General features: G+C 39.9%; 1 protein-coding gene across 25 annotated transcripts in view; it reads right to left on the bottom strand.

Annotated features, from left to right (window-relative positions):
* Nucleotides 1-17,034, bottom strand: part of ZBTB20 (zinc finger and BTB domain containing 20) — an 812,397-nt gene that overhangs the window by 33,985 nt on the left and 761,378 nt on the right. Inside the window, exon 1 of one of the 25 annotated variants that reach the window (XM_079921762.1) lies at nucleotides 7,842-11,930. The exons of the other annotated variants lie outside the window; for them this stretch is intronic. Within the exon in view, the coding sequence (XP_079777888.1) occupies nucleotides 7,842-7,872 (31 nt within the window). The 5' untranslated portion in view covers nucleotides 7,873-11,930. Of the gene's footprint in view, nucleotides 1-7,841; nucleotides 11,931-17,034 lie in introns of those variants that run through there. 25 annotated transcript variants of the gene reach the window in all.

The raw sequence follows: 17,034 nt of genomic DNA, 5'->3' as shown, positions 1-17,034 counted from the left end.
TATCTATCTATATCTATCTATCTATCTATCTATCTATCTATCTATCTATCTATATACAATACAGTACTACTCAGACATAAAAAAAGAAAATTTCGCCATTTGCAGTAACGTGGATGGACTTGGAGGGTATTATGTTAAGTGAAATAAGTCAGACAGAGAAAGATAAATATAGTATGATATCACTTATATGTGGAATCTAAAAAATACAACAAGCTAGTGAATGTAACAGAAAAGAAGCAGATTCACAGATACAGAGAACAAACTAGTGGTTACCAGTGGGGGGGAGGGGCAATGTCGGGTGTGGGGGAGTGGAAGGTACAAACTATTGGGTGTAAGATAGGCTCAAGGATGTATTGTACAACACAGGGAATATAGCCAGTATTTTGTAATAACTGTAAATGGAAATCAACTTTTAAATATTTTATAAAAAATTAAAAAATTATTTCAAAATGTGTATTACATATATGTATTTCATATACTTATATAATTGTAAACTCAATAAAGGAACCAGTGTCAGCATTATAGTTGTATGAATAAATGAGTTTTGTGACAAACATTAAAATTTTACTTGAAAGAGTAAAAAAGTATTAGGACACATCTTAGCAACTATATAGGACCTATGGTATGCTTTTCTATGTAAAATTTATCCTCGACCTCATTCAATTCCTTATTTTACTTCTACTCTGATTTCTTTTTTATAGCTATAGATAAATATATTTTCCTATTTATTAATGTATTGAATATTCTTTCAAGCCAACTTAAATCCTTTTAGCTATGAGGTGAGGATACTATCAAACAATTAATCAACAAATAATTGTACATCAACTTTATGGAACCAATTCTAAACATAAGTTAACACTTCATTTTGGGGTATTATCAAGCCCCATACTTTATGAATTTATATACTTTGAGCATCTGATTCCAGTGGACTAAAACACTGAAAGTTCAAACACCTTTACTCTCTTACAGTACAGCTTGTGAAACGTAAGTTTTAAGGCTGTGAACAAAGGCATTGGATAGCTATAATCCTAGACGACATTCTGAAAGACACCTATGCCCTCATTCCAAAGCTGAAATGAAATGGCTTCTTCTTGAAGAGGGAGGACCTGCTGGGACTAAGGAGAAAAATCAATGAAATCTGAGGCTGATGCCTTTAAATCCTCTTATATTGTAAACCTTTTGAGACACCTTTTAGGAGTTGGATTTTTTTTTTTTTCCTAAAGCTCTTTCCTTACAAATTTAGCTGCTGCCCTATTGTAACCTTTTCCTTTGTTCACTAAATCTAGGGAACAAAAACACAGAGATACTGCATCTGTGGGTGGGATAAAAAAATGAACAAAATGATCTACTTAAATTCACAAAGGATGCAGTTTGAACTTGCTTTGGATAGGCCTTAAAGAAGGGCCCATATATTCAAATGCACAGTTAATAAATTAGGTCCTTTATTTTTCTTGAGAAGAAACTATACACTTAAACAGTGTTTATATAAAAACAAGCATCTTTTTGGGCTTCCCTGGTGGCACAGTGGTTAAGAATCCCCCTGCCAATGCAGGGGACACGGGTTCAAGCCCTGGTCCGGGAAGATCCCACGTGCTGCAGAGCAACTAAGCCTGTGAGCCACCACTACTGAGCCTGTGCTCTAGAGCCCGTGAGCCACAACTACGGAAGCCCGTGTGCCTGGAGCCCGTGCTCCGCAACAAGAGAAGCCACTGCAATGAGAAGCCTGCACACTGCAAAGAAGAGTAGCCCCCGCTCGCCACAACTAAGGAAAGCCCACACGCAGCAACAAAACCCTATGCAGCCAAAAAAAAAAAAAAAAAAAAAAAAAACCCAACCTAACAAAAAAAACAAGCATCTTTTTACTTACTAACCTGTTCACCTTTTTGATCTCTGCATCATCATATACTTATTTTTTAAAGGAAAAACAAAATTTTAACTTCAGTGAGTTCAAAGATCCAGCATAACTCCCAGGAATGGCATTCTTTTGGAAAATATCATCAACTGGTGATGAAGTATAGTTAGGTAAGAAATTAGGGCTTCCCTGGTGGCGCAGTGGTTGAGAGTCCGCCTGCCGATGCAGGGTACATGGGTTCTTGCCCCGGTCCGGGAAGATCCCACATGCCGCGGAGCGGCTGGGCCCGTGAGCCATGGCCGCTGAGCCTGCGCGTCTGGAGCCTGTGCTCCGCAACGGGAGAGGCCACAACAGTGAGAGGCCCGCGTACCGCAAAAAAAAAAAAAAATTAATTTTTTGACCTTGGGAAAACTTTTGTCTGAACTTCAATAAGTGAGAAAACAGAACCCTATAGTATCATTTAAAAAAAGCTTTTTGACTAATCACAGAGCTTCCCAATTCACAGAACCTCCTCTGTAGCTTACTGTTCTGAAACTGCTTTTGAAGCATATCTTCAGATTCATGCTCAAATGATCTCTTTGCTTGTGTCTCCCTGGAAAAAAATAAGTTGCTTCCATTGTGACAGCTGGTTTTTAAGCATAGCTGTTTGTTGGTAGGAGGGGGCTAAACTCTTTCTCTATAGCAAGTGTGGACTTGAGCCATGATAGACTGTAGATACCTACTGAGGAATGAAGGCCTTCTATCTCAAAGTAACAAGGAAAAGCCAAGGAAAAAGGTAAATTTGTTTTGCTGGGTGACTGGTTAAGCTAGAAGCACAGAGGTGATTTGATGTGGGCCAGTTTAAGAAAGTAGCAGAAACTACATCTCAACAGCCCACCTAGGGTGATCCATTATAGAAGCAGGCACAGGATTTCCTTAAGAAAAAATAAGATGTAAGTTCCTTTTTGGCTCATGCTGAGATGAAGAAGAGTCTAAATAATTGTTGTCAGAACTTAAAACCTTGGGAAGCCCTGGTAAGTAAATGAAGTGGAAGGCATACTTTGTAATTATTCTCATTAGGAGTAAGGTATTGTATTTTTATTTTAGTATATTCTTGATGTATTCTCTTATATAGTATTTTATTATAATATTTACATATTACAGGAAAGAAGATATTAAGCTGTAAGAGTCTTCTATTGCTATAGGTAACATTCTAATTATCTTGACTTACTTCACCGATTTGATCTTATTTTCTCAATTTTCCCCAAATAAAATCTCTGCCTTAATCTAAGAAGTTGGACATTTTGCCATCTCTTGATGTATTGCATTCATTCTTAGTTCTCTTCTCCTGCTGAATTTGTCCTGAGTTCTGAGATTCTTGTGCTTTCTCTACTTTACCAAATCTTAGGTACCATTTGAGAACCCTATTCAAAGTTCTTCCTTCTCTGTGGAACCTTCTTTGATTACTGAACTCCATCCTGAGTTTTCTCTTTAACTAGTTCCCACTGATGGGTGAGGGAGTAAACTGAAACATTAATTTCTGGTTTTCCCCCATGGAATTAGAAGACTTTCATAATAATAAGGCGATTGAGAAAGACCAAACCTTCCATACCGTTCTGGGCTCCCTTACTCCAGGGACCTGTGACTTTAGAACCCAAATCAGAAGTTAAGCCCTAAAAACAAAGGCCCAAGACAGAAGGCTTTGTTTTTTTGAATCTAGGTCCTCTATGGGGAATTAAGCTGGGCCCTTTCTGGGTGAGGTGGGGGACACGGGTGCTTTGGAGTTAGACTGAGGTGGCCTGACAGAGGAGAAAAAGAATCAACTTCTCCTCAAATGAGAAAGGTGCCAAGGTTTGAGGTCTCTGCCTGTACACGACTCCAGCTGGGGTGATTGCTTGGCACACTTTTGGAGACTGGACATAGAAAGACACCCAGTTGAGGGGAACAGTGATGCTCTTGGGCTGGGCCTTTGCTCAACAGAGAGGACCATTGTGAAGTGTGTGTCTAAACCCAACTAACACAGTAGTACCGGGCAGTCAGATGTACCAGCCAAAATGGCATCTTTGTCAGGTAGACAAGTAATGTTGATGATGAAGACCATTAAAGACTAAGGATCTGACTGATCCCTAGATTTTATGAGTCTTGTATAAGTCTAGGGAGGGGAAGGGAGCCCTAAAACTTGACAAAATTTCTTGCTAACTTAGTGATAGAGGCCTTGGGTTTAATTTTCTATAGAGAAATAAGGAAATGTTTCTTGTACCTGAATGTTGTAGGATAGGTCTGAACTTTCTAACAGTCCTTAACAGTATATTATTGATTATTGTGCCTTTCCATTTTTCTGCATTTGTGCCCACCTTATCTCTATAAGAAGACTCCCAGCTTCCCGAAGGCTAGCACCTTGCCTTGTTATAAGTACAACTACCATCACAAATGATCAGATCCCTCACACTGCCCAGCACACTTCTTCCCACTGAGGGGGTCTTGTCTGAGGGCTTACTTGCTCAGCTCTCCACCACACATCACAAACATGCTAACAACAAGTAGGCACCCTGTGGGCCCTGAGGGTGCACCTTTCCCCTGAGCTATGTCTGCATGATGTAATCCCAGGGATCTTTGTGCCCCTGCAGTTCTGGGTAATGCTCTTCACCCTGTCCTTTATCACCGTACCCCCTCTCATCAGGGAAGTTCAGTGTTCAGTATGAATTCAAGGTCTAAGGCAATTGGTTTTTTATGTGTTCACTGCATTTCCCACAATCTGTGCTCCTTCATTTGTGATTTCTGACACATGCCATACTGTTCCATCTCTTTGGTTCCATTTCCCCCAAGAGACAGCTCATTGGGTCCTCCTGTCATCAGAAAATTCAGTGGAATTTTGCCACTCAAAGTGAGAAGAGACAGCCAATCTGTGATGTGATATAAAAGTGATCAGGCCAAACTCCAGGCACTCTTGCCTAACTTAGTGAAGGTAAACTGCTCGGTAACAGATGTTACAGAGATTATCTATCAATCAGCTTTGATAATGGGTATTTATATTTGCATAAACAGTGTCAGGGATTGTTTAGAATATTTTCACTTGGTGGCCACTGGGTGTCCTCATTTACAAAGTAAATATGCAATATTTAGTGTGGGTCACCAGAGATGATAAAAAGACACTAGTTTTCTCTTTGGCCTTTCACATACTGGATATAAATTTATTGCTGAACTCACAACCAGGTCACATATTAGTACTATTTAAAAAGGTTCAGGTCAACTGTTAAAGTTTATAATCAAAAGTAACTTCTGCAGATTCCAGACATGAATTTACAAGGCTGCTTCCTCAGTCAGGGGGACTGTGATCCCGCTATTAGAATGAAGGCGTACTCATTTGAAAATTGGCATGGGACTCCGGCTATCTGCCGAGAGAGTCAGGAGAGAGGGGCAGAGATGGTCTTAATTTATTCTTGAAAGAAAAGAGAACACCAAATATCTCCATGGGATATTTGTTAAATTCTGTTTTTATCTCAACTTTTCTGAAAACCAATTAAAAATAATAATGAGAAATAAAATATGTCCTTTGCTTGGGAAACCTGAAATCATGTGAAAAATAGTACAATAAGCTGTGTCATATAATGGTTATCAATCATTTCCTATTTAAAGACAAAGAATTAAGTTATTCCTTTGTGGACCAATTATCCCACGTGTAAAAGAAAGAAGCTTGTGTTTCACAAGGATGCTATAGGACAAATAAAATAGAATCTGAAAGCCTAGAGGGTTCCTAAGAAGAGAAACAGTATACAAGATAGATTTAAGGCATTACTAATCTTCTAATTATGGGTGAGTCACAGTTGTGTGACTTGTTCCTGATGGCAGACAGGAGTCAAGGCCAGAGCTCACGCAGCAACAAATATTTACTGTTTCGACCACACCAAGGCACTGCGTGTGACATACTTCTGGGCAATCATTTTGTGTTCCCTAAAGTGATTTTTGCATGCTTGGGATTGTCCATGTTTTTAAATTTATATTACATATATCTCTGATGAGATTATTTCCTTGCATGGCCAAAAGGATTTTTTTCCCCACCTTGCAAATTCTCAAACTTGAGATAGAGAACTACTACTGAATATATAACAATACTTGCCTTCAACTAGTTAACCTTTTTCAAAAGCAAAGTTAACTGTAATTTTTTTTCACTAGTGTATATCCCCAGATTAATAATTATTTGCTGGCATGTCATTTCAGTATATAAATTAGCAATATGATTCTGTGCCATAACCAACAATTTATACAGATAATATCAGGGAAACTAGGAAGATCCGACAGCTAGTCACTGCCTTGCAGAGATGCTCTCTGGTCTTACTTGGCTTTGCTTAACAGCCTTTACTGCTTTTAAAGGACCACCCACCCAGGCCTCTAGTACAGCCATCTGTAACTCTTAATCAACTGTTTAAATCTGCAACAGTGCACAACAGCCAGGTCACTTTCACCCTGAGAGTCTACTAAAGGATCGCCAGGTATTCAGAGCGTATGGAGAAATGTCTCATTTCTTCTAAGATCCTTAAATTCCTGGGATCTATAGCATTTTCTAGCCCTTTAATTAGTAGATTCATTTCTGAACTACTGTAACCCTAAGACACATATCTGCAGAGCCCTCCTGATTGTGTTTTAAGCTACGCCTTTCTCCTTTCAGTCTCCTCAGTTTGCTCCTTTAATTTCACTTTGAGTACTTCTTGAGGCTCGGTGACTGAGCTCCACACAGCGCAGGTCTTATCTGATGTGCCGGCGCCTGGTGTGGTCTAAGACACACTGGCGTTTTGTTCTTGAAGTATGGGACTGATGTTCTGAAACCCAGACTCCAACGCAAAGGAGATCATTAGCCCGTTTTGAGTGTCTCTCTTCTTCCCGCCTGGTCTCCTCCTACCCTCCCGGATACTTCCTTAGTCCTGTGCACTGGCAGCAGATGGCAACCATATTCCAAGGCTGAGTATGTACAAAACCGTGCTATGGAGAACAGAGTGGCTTCAAAGTTAGCTTTCTATTCAAGTGGGATGGCGGGGACTTCTGGAGGCGTGAACTCATCTCTCATTCATTTAATCCTCCATGTGTTCATCCAGGAATTTGTTTTTTGACACATCTTTCTACTGTCCAGCTAGTGGAGGGAGGGTGGGTGGGAAGTCCTCTCTGGAAGGCCCTTCCAGCATGAGGGCCCCAGGATTCTACGCCAACTTCTTGTTTCCCTGGGCCAGCTCTGCCTGCTGCAGATCACATCATGTCCTTCCCGTGAGAGGGGCTTGGGAGCACTGCGTGTGGAGTGGATTTCTCAAGCACTGTCTCCTTGCTAGACTGACAGTCACACGCTGTCCTTCCTAGGCAAAGCTTTTTCACCTGGGAAAAGGGTGCAGCAAGGAGGAGGCTGTGGGGTTGCAGAAACCTCTGCAGGATGGCACAGTAATGGGAAGTGGGAGTGGGAAAACCTTTCCTTTTTGTTGTTTCAAGGTTTGCTGGAACTTTCCCCTAATCATCTGTTTGAGCATCTTGAAAATAAGTGTCTATTTGCATGATATCTATCAAAAACAGGCACCAGATTATTCTACAAAGTCGACCTTAACCCTGCCATATTGCTACTAGAATCAAAACATGTAGCAGCCTACATCCAACAGAAAGGGATTCTCTTTTCCCAGCATAAAAACCAGAGGGTATCTGTGATACACTTTGTTTTGTAGGTCTGCTGAATGAAAACAATTAGGTAAAATATCAGTAACTGTACTTTTACAAACTGGAGCGATGCTCACAGACACACTATGCTCTCACTTTTGCTCAGTTCTCCCTACCACGTTCACTCATTTATTCATTCAATAAGTATTTGCTGAGCACCTACTATGGCCAAACACTTCTCTGCTAGGTGTTAAGAGTTCAGCAGTGAACAAGATAGAGTTTATGCCCTCACAAATTCTTCCACCTGGCCAAAATAAGCACTTAATAATTTAACTGCTAGAATATTCCTCGAGGAACAGGAATAATTAATTTGTCTTACCTAGTATTTCTTCTGACTCTTTCTCAAACATGTTTCTTGAAGGTCCAGACTCCTTTAACCAAGAAGTTCTGTCTTAAAACTCTCTCTATTGTTATATTCATTCCTTTCTTGGCTACAATGTTGGGAGTTCAGATTGCAACGGCTACATTTTCTTTTTTTTTTTTTTTTTGGTGGGATAGCAACCCTGAGGATCCTTACTTTTCAAGCTACACGTATATTTTCTCTGTAAATATTGTTATCATCTAATGTGTGTCTTTGGATTCTGCTGATTAGCCATCAACATGTGATTTAAGGAATACAGCATATGAGATGTAGAAATCATAACTCAGTAAGTTATTATTTTAAAGCTCTGACTTGGGATTTCTACGGACTTGCACACAATCTAGTTAAGCACTTGATCTGCGACTATTACTAAAAGCCTTATAGCTCAAGTTCCATACCCGTGTGTCTCTGGAATTCTATACTCAGCAGCAAAAGTGCTCCAGAGTTGAGAGAAGCAAATGTCTGAAATTATCTACAAGCATTACCCCAAACTATGTAGGCATCACAGGACAGGAAAGGCTCACTAGGTACAATCAGCCAACAGGTCTTACTGAATTTCTTAAGATTATGTTTTTTTTGCCAACTACTGCGAACTGCTTCAGAATGGAAGAAGGTAAGTGAGCTGAGTGATTCAAAGAATCCTCCTCGGCAGTGAAACACATTTACTCTTGCAACTTTACTTCTATTTTGATTTATCTCAAAACACTCTGAAGCCACCAGGCAGACTGTCTTTCAAAACAGGTAAAAGATGCATTACTCTAGTTGTAAGTGCATCATTTTGGAAGGGGCTGTCCGATGTGGCAACACAGCAGTTTGCCCATTCTCAGGACCTGATGTTTTGGCCTCTTCAGGTATCAGGGCTGGAAGATGGACAGTGAGAGGATGCCTAAGGGTGCACAAGAGAGGCACGCACAGGTTCCACAATGCATTCTGAGGTCAGACAGTAGACAACTCCACTCTCCGTAATCTGAAAATCTCTCATTGATTAGAATGTACTTGAGACAAATAGGAACTTAATAGGTTAACACTATACTATAATGTAAATAATACCCTAACCTTCCCTATACCAAGAAGAAAACATTCCGAAAGTTTTTTTTTTCTTTTAACTTCTCGGAACCACAGTTTCCTTATCTGTAAAATGGGGTGTTTTGTAAGAATGATATAATGTATTTGACAAAAAGTAGATACTTAGTAGTATTAGTTCTCTTCCAATGTTAGAAAACACAAGAAAAATGGGGAAATAAAAGAAGGCAAAAAGATGATGGAGAAGCTTCCCGGTCTGCCCAGGTCTGAATCCAAGAACAGACAAGGAGAAGGGCATTGGCCACTTCCTGAAGTGAAGAACAGACCCTCCTACAGACCTACGGCTTCTGTCTCAGTCATTCTCAGGGGGAGGGATGGAGCACCTGCTACAACCTTCATTTATGTCACATCAATTTTAGTTCATATTTACTTAATAATTTAAAACCCTTAAACTATAGCTAATGTTCAGATTCGCTGAGTGCTGTCTGTCTGGTCTGTTTTAGGGGCTTTTCATATAGCATTCCTTCTAACCCTTATAATAATGCTATGAGATAGATACTATTTGCATTCTCATCATGCACTCGAGGACATGGAAACAAAGGGAGGTTAAGTAGAGGCACGTAAACTGCATGCACAGGCTGAAGTTCACATGAAAAAGGGCAAACAACCAGACCAAGGGGTAAGAAAACATTTTCAGAGCAACACATGGTCCGAATCTTAGTCCATTATCAACATGTTCAGGAAATAGCTTTCGAGGTCTGTTAGCATACCTGTCCCTGCCCTGCGGGCACACTGAGAACCCGAAAGAGCTTCAGGAGTCAGTCCACATCGGACTTTCCCTCCTTTGCTTCTTGGTTTACTCTTGGGGGCCAGGTTTGAGGATGTAGATTCTGACTGGGATTTGTGGCTCTTTCCTTCTTTTAGTTCTCTGACCCCAATCTAAGCAAAGTTATACACTCGTGTCCAGGAAGAGCCCGCACGTTGGCATGCGTCCGCGTGTGCCTATCTTCTTAGGAAGTTCATAGACTCTGAGAGGGAGGCCCAGTCACGGTGCCAGTGGAGTTTAAGGCCTCCAGCTCAGGAATTCCTCCCCTGGAGGGAGGGGTTACACTCTGCTTAAAGTCTCTGCCTGTGCCACTATGCAAGGACACCATGTCTGCTGGGTAGTGCCACTCAGCATGTCAGCCAAGGATTATGAGGCTGCTTCAGGAGCCTAGAATCCAATCACCCCTCTGGGACGTAATGTCAGGAATAAAATGGAATAGGCTACATTGGGGGGGGGGGGGTTCTTAAAATTGGAAAAAAATATTCAGGCCTTCCTGGAGAGACCTACAATATTTCCCTGAAAAAAAAAGATATACTTCCTTTTCCATGGGGTTAACTTCTCATGGTTGAAGTTCGGAATTTGCATGTGCATTTTCCATGAGACATGGGATTACACTCTGTAGCTCAAATTTATATACACCTTTCTTTCCTTATCTCCTTTATATCCAAGTACCGGTTGAGATATAAGGCAAAGAGACAATAAGTGATTATACAGGAAAGGAAATCATTACAGCAGAAAACTGAATGAGAAAGTTAATTTAGTTACCACTTCTTGAAATTCTTCACGTGGTGTTCACCAAGCTTTCTTAAAAATTATGCATGCCCTCATCTAATACTGCATGAGATCTTGGCATAAAATGGATAACACGAACCTAGCTAAAACCACTGAGGATAAATGAGTCGGAGGAAATTCTTTTTTGGAGTTGGAGAGGAAAGGAAAACCTCCTCAAGGTCCATTTTGACGTCAACTATGAATTCATTGTTCCCTGTGAAATTATAAAAACTCGTATTCAAAATTCCTCCGTGTGGTTGTTTGTATAATTTCTAGTAGTGAGAAAATAATTTTCTTATTTAGTTTTACAGTAATTTAATAGCAGAGCGAAATAAGATTTCATTTAGTTGGTTCCAGAGCACCACCCTGAAGTAGGAGTAATTGCAGATACTGTGTGTCCAGGGGACCGTGGCCTTAGGGATGTGTTTAACCATCAAAGAGAACAATACAGACTAAATAAACAAATTAAAAATGCCCCATAAATAATGAACTTGATGTCTTGTGACAATGCAGGAGTACATGAGAACCATATATAAGCTTGTTATTAGCAACTACTTGAATTGCATCTATCATGAAAGAAAGTCACAGAATGTGGCATTTAAAAAAAATGGATTATGCTTTGAAATAACTTGTTTTAAAATTTTTTAGAAAAGTTAAAGGCTCAAAGTCTATAATATCTGTCCTCTACTTAATACTCAGAGATTACCGAGGCTTAGTGAACATTTGTGAAGTCATCCGAAGAGGATGTAACAATTTTTGCAAGACACTGATTCTTATTAGCTACAGGGAAGAGAAACCAATGTCGGGAAGAAGTAGAGAAAGAACTAATGTAATAAAATTACTGATTCTTTGGGCTTGGGTAGTGATTTCAAATTTCCTTTACATATATTTATCATCCTAATTGCCCTGTAAAATGAGAGATCTAATTCTCTCACCTTGCCTGTTTAATTGCAGAGTCTCCCTTAAAACTGGTTTTTATTCTTCAGTCTATAAATGGGCTTAGGGCTGCTGTATCGTAAAGATATTCACCACCCTGCTTTTGCATTACCTGTTCATTATTTCTTTTTAAAGTATTAAACTTAAAAAAAACTGGTTCATTACTGTTGGTGCTCCATTCATTCTGTGTGCTCCTGAACCCTTTTCTAAGGTGTCTGCGTGATGCATTGGACTCTGTTCTCTCGACAGCCTCTGGGAGGCTGCAGTACCCGCACTGCCTACCTTCTACCTTTCCTCTCCCTGCTGGTCTCTCTGCACTGTCCTGCTTTTCCTCCTATATATTAGACCATCTTTTCTTTCCCTCCTTTGCGGGTTCTTCATTTTCTTTCTCTTTCTTGTCACTCAATATAAATATTTCCCAAGGTTCTATTTTCTTTTTTTCTCTCAACAAAAATCTTCTTTGAATTTACTCCTACATTCATGGCTTAAAGTATGCCCCTCTTGGCCAAAGCATTTGCTAGCCCTAATTTCAAGTCATCCTGCTTTACTCCAGTACCCTATTTATAACTCAATGTTAGTTGTCTGCACAGGGTCTACCTCTGGTATCTCATACTCCTCATGGTACAAAACTGAATTGTATTCTGTTCCTCTCATTATTTCCTTTTCACCTTCTCTCTTTGATATCTTGGAATTATCTTTGATGATTTCCTCTCTCTTACCTAACACTCTGTCAGCTCCTGGAGCTGCCCACCCTCATCCACAACGTCTGTTGAACCTGGATCTTCCCCATCCCCCGGTCAACAGCCTCCTCAGGTTACCAATAATCTGAATAACTGACCAGGCTTCCTGGGCTCTGTCCTCTCCCTCGTCATCCCCTTCCACATCCAAGCATGTTCCACATCCTTGTTGCTAGATTAGATCTTCCCAAAGCAAAGTCCAGATCATGGCAACCCCTACTTAAAACTTTTCCACAGTTTTGCCCCAGAATACAAACACCTTATACCTTACCCTAATGCCTAACCTCCAGTGAAATTCTGTTCATCCTTCAAGAGACCTCAAATGGAACCTTTCCTGATAAACTGAACTGGATGTTAATGTTAACTGGATTATTATGTATTTTATGAACTTTCTAACTTCTATCTAAGATAATGGTGATTTGAGGGCATGTACTAAGTCTTAGAATTCTTGGTGGCAGGGTCTGTTTGTCTCCCACTTTCTACCCCTGCAGAACTCAGTGTAGTGCCAGACACCTAAGATATACTCTACACATGGTTGCCAAGCCAGTGAATCGAGTCAATCGATGCTCTTGTGCATCCGGGTAAACAGGGACGTAGCTTTAACCACCCTGCAGGGCAGTTGGTTGTGTATGTATCTGATCTTCTCCATGCGACTCTAAGTCTCTGAGCACAGGGCTCCAGTTCATAAAACTGCATCCTGTACAATACCTAGGCTTGGTCCTCTACACGGAAAGCATTCAGTAAACTGATGGATAAATAGTCCTGACTCCTTCTGGTTCAGAGAATGAACCAGACTCAATAACAGGCAGCACAGTATGGTGGGGATGGAGGGAGCAAGGTTCTGTTTTTGGCTCTTGCACTCACTATGCTGAGAACCCTTTGGTATGACCCTTGTTCTCTTTGGGCCTAAGTTTCCCCATGTATATAATAATAGGTTTAAACCAGCTAAACTTTAATCTCTTTCAATGCTGATGAAAAGTTCTAACTGCACACATTCCTTAGAGAGAACAGTAGATGTAGGAGCAGAAGAAAAGCAAAAAAAAAAAAAAGGAAAAAAAAAGCAGACGTGCTTATTCAGCATGTGGCAATAAGAGGTTTCACTACAGTACCTGGTATGAAGTGATTGGTGGAAGGATCTGACTTGAAATTTCTAGAATCTTCATGCATACTCTCGATCAAATGATCCTTCTCTGAAGGCAGTAGTACATGTGTGTGTGTGTGTGTGTGTGTGTTTTTAAAGTCAGGACGTGAGAGGCCCTGACAGATATGGAGGAACACTAATTTCATATAACGAAATTTGCCACGAGTGAAGGAAGCACATATGAGACTATCACCAGCAGCTGCAGATAAGAATTAAAGATGTGCTTCAGCAAGACATGACATGGAAAGATGAAGAATAGAGCCCTGAAGGTCAGCAATCAGCCTTAGCAATTATACGTGGACAATCGTAAGCACATTCATGCAATATCTGGCAGAGTAACACGGCATGGTGTGACTCAAAGCAATGGGCCATGAGACCAGATTTCCAAGGGACCTGGGAGGATTTCATAAGAAGACTGATGGCTAGAATCTGGAGGGACCAGGAGTCAATGACAGAGTTCCAGCACGGCACTTACAGGTGACTCTGTGGCTCCAGGAATGAACCTCTCAATAAGAAAAGTTATTTTGAACGATTCATCAATAAATTATCACTAGATTTTTCCTAATACTTTCCTACATCTACTGACCTCATGCAAAGAAAGGCACTTTTCCCATTAGAAAATAAGTGGTGTCTTGCTTTATTATTTATTTGGAAAGCAAATGTCTCTAAAGGGACATGTAGCTCAGCCCAGCTGACTTTTAGTGACAGGCAATGTTACCCAAATACAAACTGTCCTGTGAGTTTATATTAAAATGAGGCAAACCGTAAGAAGGTCTGAGTCTGGTAACTGAACGGCTCTCTTTTCTGAGAACACCATGCTCTTTTTTGTGCCTCTGTGGTTTTGCTTCTGTTCCTTCTGCCTGGAAGGTTGTTTCTTCCCTCTTCAGCTTTACACACACCTATTCCTTCCTAGTCCAGGTCTAATGTCACCTCCCCTGCGAAGCCCTTTCCACTGCTTCAGGAGGTTGGGAGCTTTTTGTGCATCATCAGACATTTTCATACCACATTTGTATGTCCCCTTTTACAGGTTTAAAAGTTGGGGAAAGTGTGTGGGAACACCATGAGTTCCTAAAGTGTGGGGACGGTATTTTGTTTGTATCTTCACCCCTGGTCCTAGCTGAGGTCTTGGCACAGACGCAGGGGTTCAACAGCATTTGATGCATGGCTAAATGGAGAAAGGCATGAGTGAACAAGGTTAAGAGTGACTTCCGGAAGTTACTGAGTCAAGTGGCTATGGAAGATGTCCAGGTACATTAGCATTGTAGGGAGAGGACAATTTTTATTAAAAAGAGAAACACTTTCATAAAAAGAGGTAGATTGTGACATGAAACTTCAAGACATATGATTTTTAAAAATAAATGTGTCCCCAGATATATTAAGTGGAAACTCTAGGAAATTAGAGCAAATAAAAAAAACTAACTGGCCTTCTAATGTATAAGTGTGGGATTTACACTGAAACCTCTAAATAAGAGGGTATCAAAGGTAATAAAAATAATTCTAATGAGATTATGTATCAATTAACTCAGGAAAAGAAAGGTGACTTTTAAAGAGGGAAAGACAATCTTTAAAGAAATGAATCCACACTTAATAAGTAAGAGGTTTACTTGGTTAATGAAATAGCAGGAAAACAAGATTAAACTGTTAGCAATGAAAAGGTAAATATATAATTCTTTATAGGAAGTAGAATAAAGAGGAATGTGAGACACTCTGGGGACACTGAGAGCATTTAGTTACATCCAAGATGCTCTATTTACTGTTTAACTGATATGGAATCTATGAGAAAATTAATAGCAAGCCATAGGATAATAACTATCTGTAGTGGCTTATTTCATCCCATTTTGACTCTATTTCTTCTGCAAATTAGTGTGACCCCAAAGTGTTTTCAGGATTGTCCAACTTGTCCTAAATTCCATAAATAAACTCTTTCAGAGGATGCTGTTTTTTGTCATGTCTCTATTACAGTTCTTCACAGATGGACCATTTTTGTCCTTCCAAAGTCTAAGAATAACTCTTTCAGTTATCAAGACATACCAAAATCCAGTTCAGCTGCTCCTGTGGGATTCCAGTTAGCTTAGACACATCTGCTGAGATACATGCATTTGAATCCAAATGAAGCTTTTGTTTGATGATACATTTTGAACATTTATGGAGGTTTTTTTGGGGGCGAAAATGTTTTTCATTTTTTGGCACTCCAAACAGAGATCTTCAGTTATAAACACTGCCTTCTGAGCACCTCCAGCAGAAATCCAATCTTTTCATGCGAACAGGTGCCTCAGGAAGTTTTTGGAAGGTTTTACTCTGAATCAGCTTTCTGATTGGAAACTTTCTGAACACGCAGTCGAATTTGCCAAAGAGACCTTCAAACTTGCTTGAGCGGTTTTCACTCATACAGACATGCATTCACACGTACAGACAGCCCAAGTAAAAGCAATCAGAGCCCTGTAAAACTGAAGTCTTTTTCTTAAAGGTTAGCTACTACACACAACCAAGCTAAACAAAAGGAATACACAACAGAAGAGATAATGAAGAAATGACAAGTACAGAGGTTCAAATTCTCTATAAGCATGTTCCCCTTAAAGCTTGACCTGAGCTTTTAGACGACACATCCCTTCAGTAAAAACTCTATCTCACCCAGTTTCAAATAAACCTTCAAGTATTTGTGTTCTTAAACACTGTACCTTAGAATATTGCTACTAATCCTTTTTACTAACAAACTTGTTCAAACAGTTATTTTTGAAACACTTCCCTCTCTAACACAAATAGGTCAACCAGATTCAAATCTAAAGGAATTAAAAACACTGCTCTGTAAATCAGGGATTCTTTGGAAAAACCTCTATTTTACATGAGTCCCTACAACTTTTTTTTTCCAGTTTGAATATAAACTGAAAAGCTGTTACAGAGTAAGACAACTTTTTAAGCCTTAAGCCTGAAGAGTTATTACAGAGTAAAATCACTCCCCCACTGGGCATGCCCAGAATTCAGGGGGAAATCTGCTTTGAAGTTGTTCTGATGGCCCTGGACCAGATGTTCTAAGGTGGCCAGAAACCTCTGTCTACACCCACTTAGCAGATTTCTGGCTCTTTATCAGGGACTAAGGTTTATTTGCAGAAATGAATCATTTCCTTCAAAATATCCTTTACCCTATTTACATGTTTGCATATTCCTTCCATTTTCTTTTCCCCCTACAGCTTTACTAAGGGAATTAATTATCTAGAAGAACAGGAACATACAGTAAGTACATCTGAGATGCAGGATGAGACACAGTATGTCATCTATTAGGCCTGGCTAAGACCAGCAGCTGATGCTAAATGGGAAGGAACATGCACCAAATGTTTTTTAATCACAAAGTTAGTAATTAATTGCTCTTTAAAATACATTTTATGCTTCTTTCTGTCTGTGTACATGAAATGCACATTGATTACATGCCAAAAATTACAACATTATGGTTTAAATGTGACTGGCACGGAAGTCCGGAAATCAGAGTTAATGTTCCCACAGCAACTTTAATTCTGTCCGTGCGCACATGTAGAGCTCTAATCATCTTCCGTTCCAGGATAATACATATAGATGGTTTGGGAAGGGAAGCTAAAGACCCATATCCTCAACTGTAGTTACAGGAAAAAAACAAAGGATAAAAGCTGTGCTCCTTTCCACGTACGTGGATGAAAAACAATGTCCCCACGCCTGGTGTTGTGTAATCCGGGAATGAAAGAATCT

The sequence above is a fragment of the Stenella coeruleoalba genome (assembly GCF_951394435.1).
Source record: "Stenella coeruleoalba genome assembly, chromosome: 5".
NCBI lineage: Eukaryota > Metazoa > Chordata > Mammalia > Artiodactyla > Delphinidae > Stenella > Stenella coeruleoalba.
This window is presented reverse-complemented; position numbering and strand designations above follow the sequence as displayed.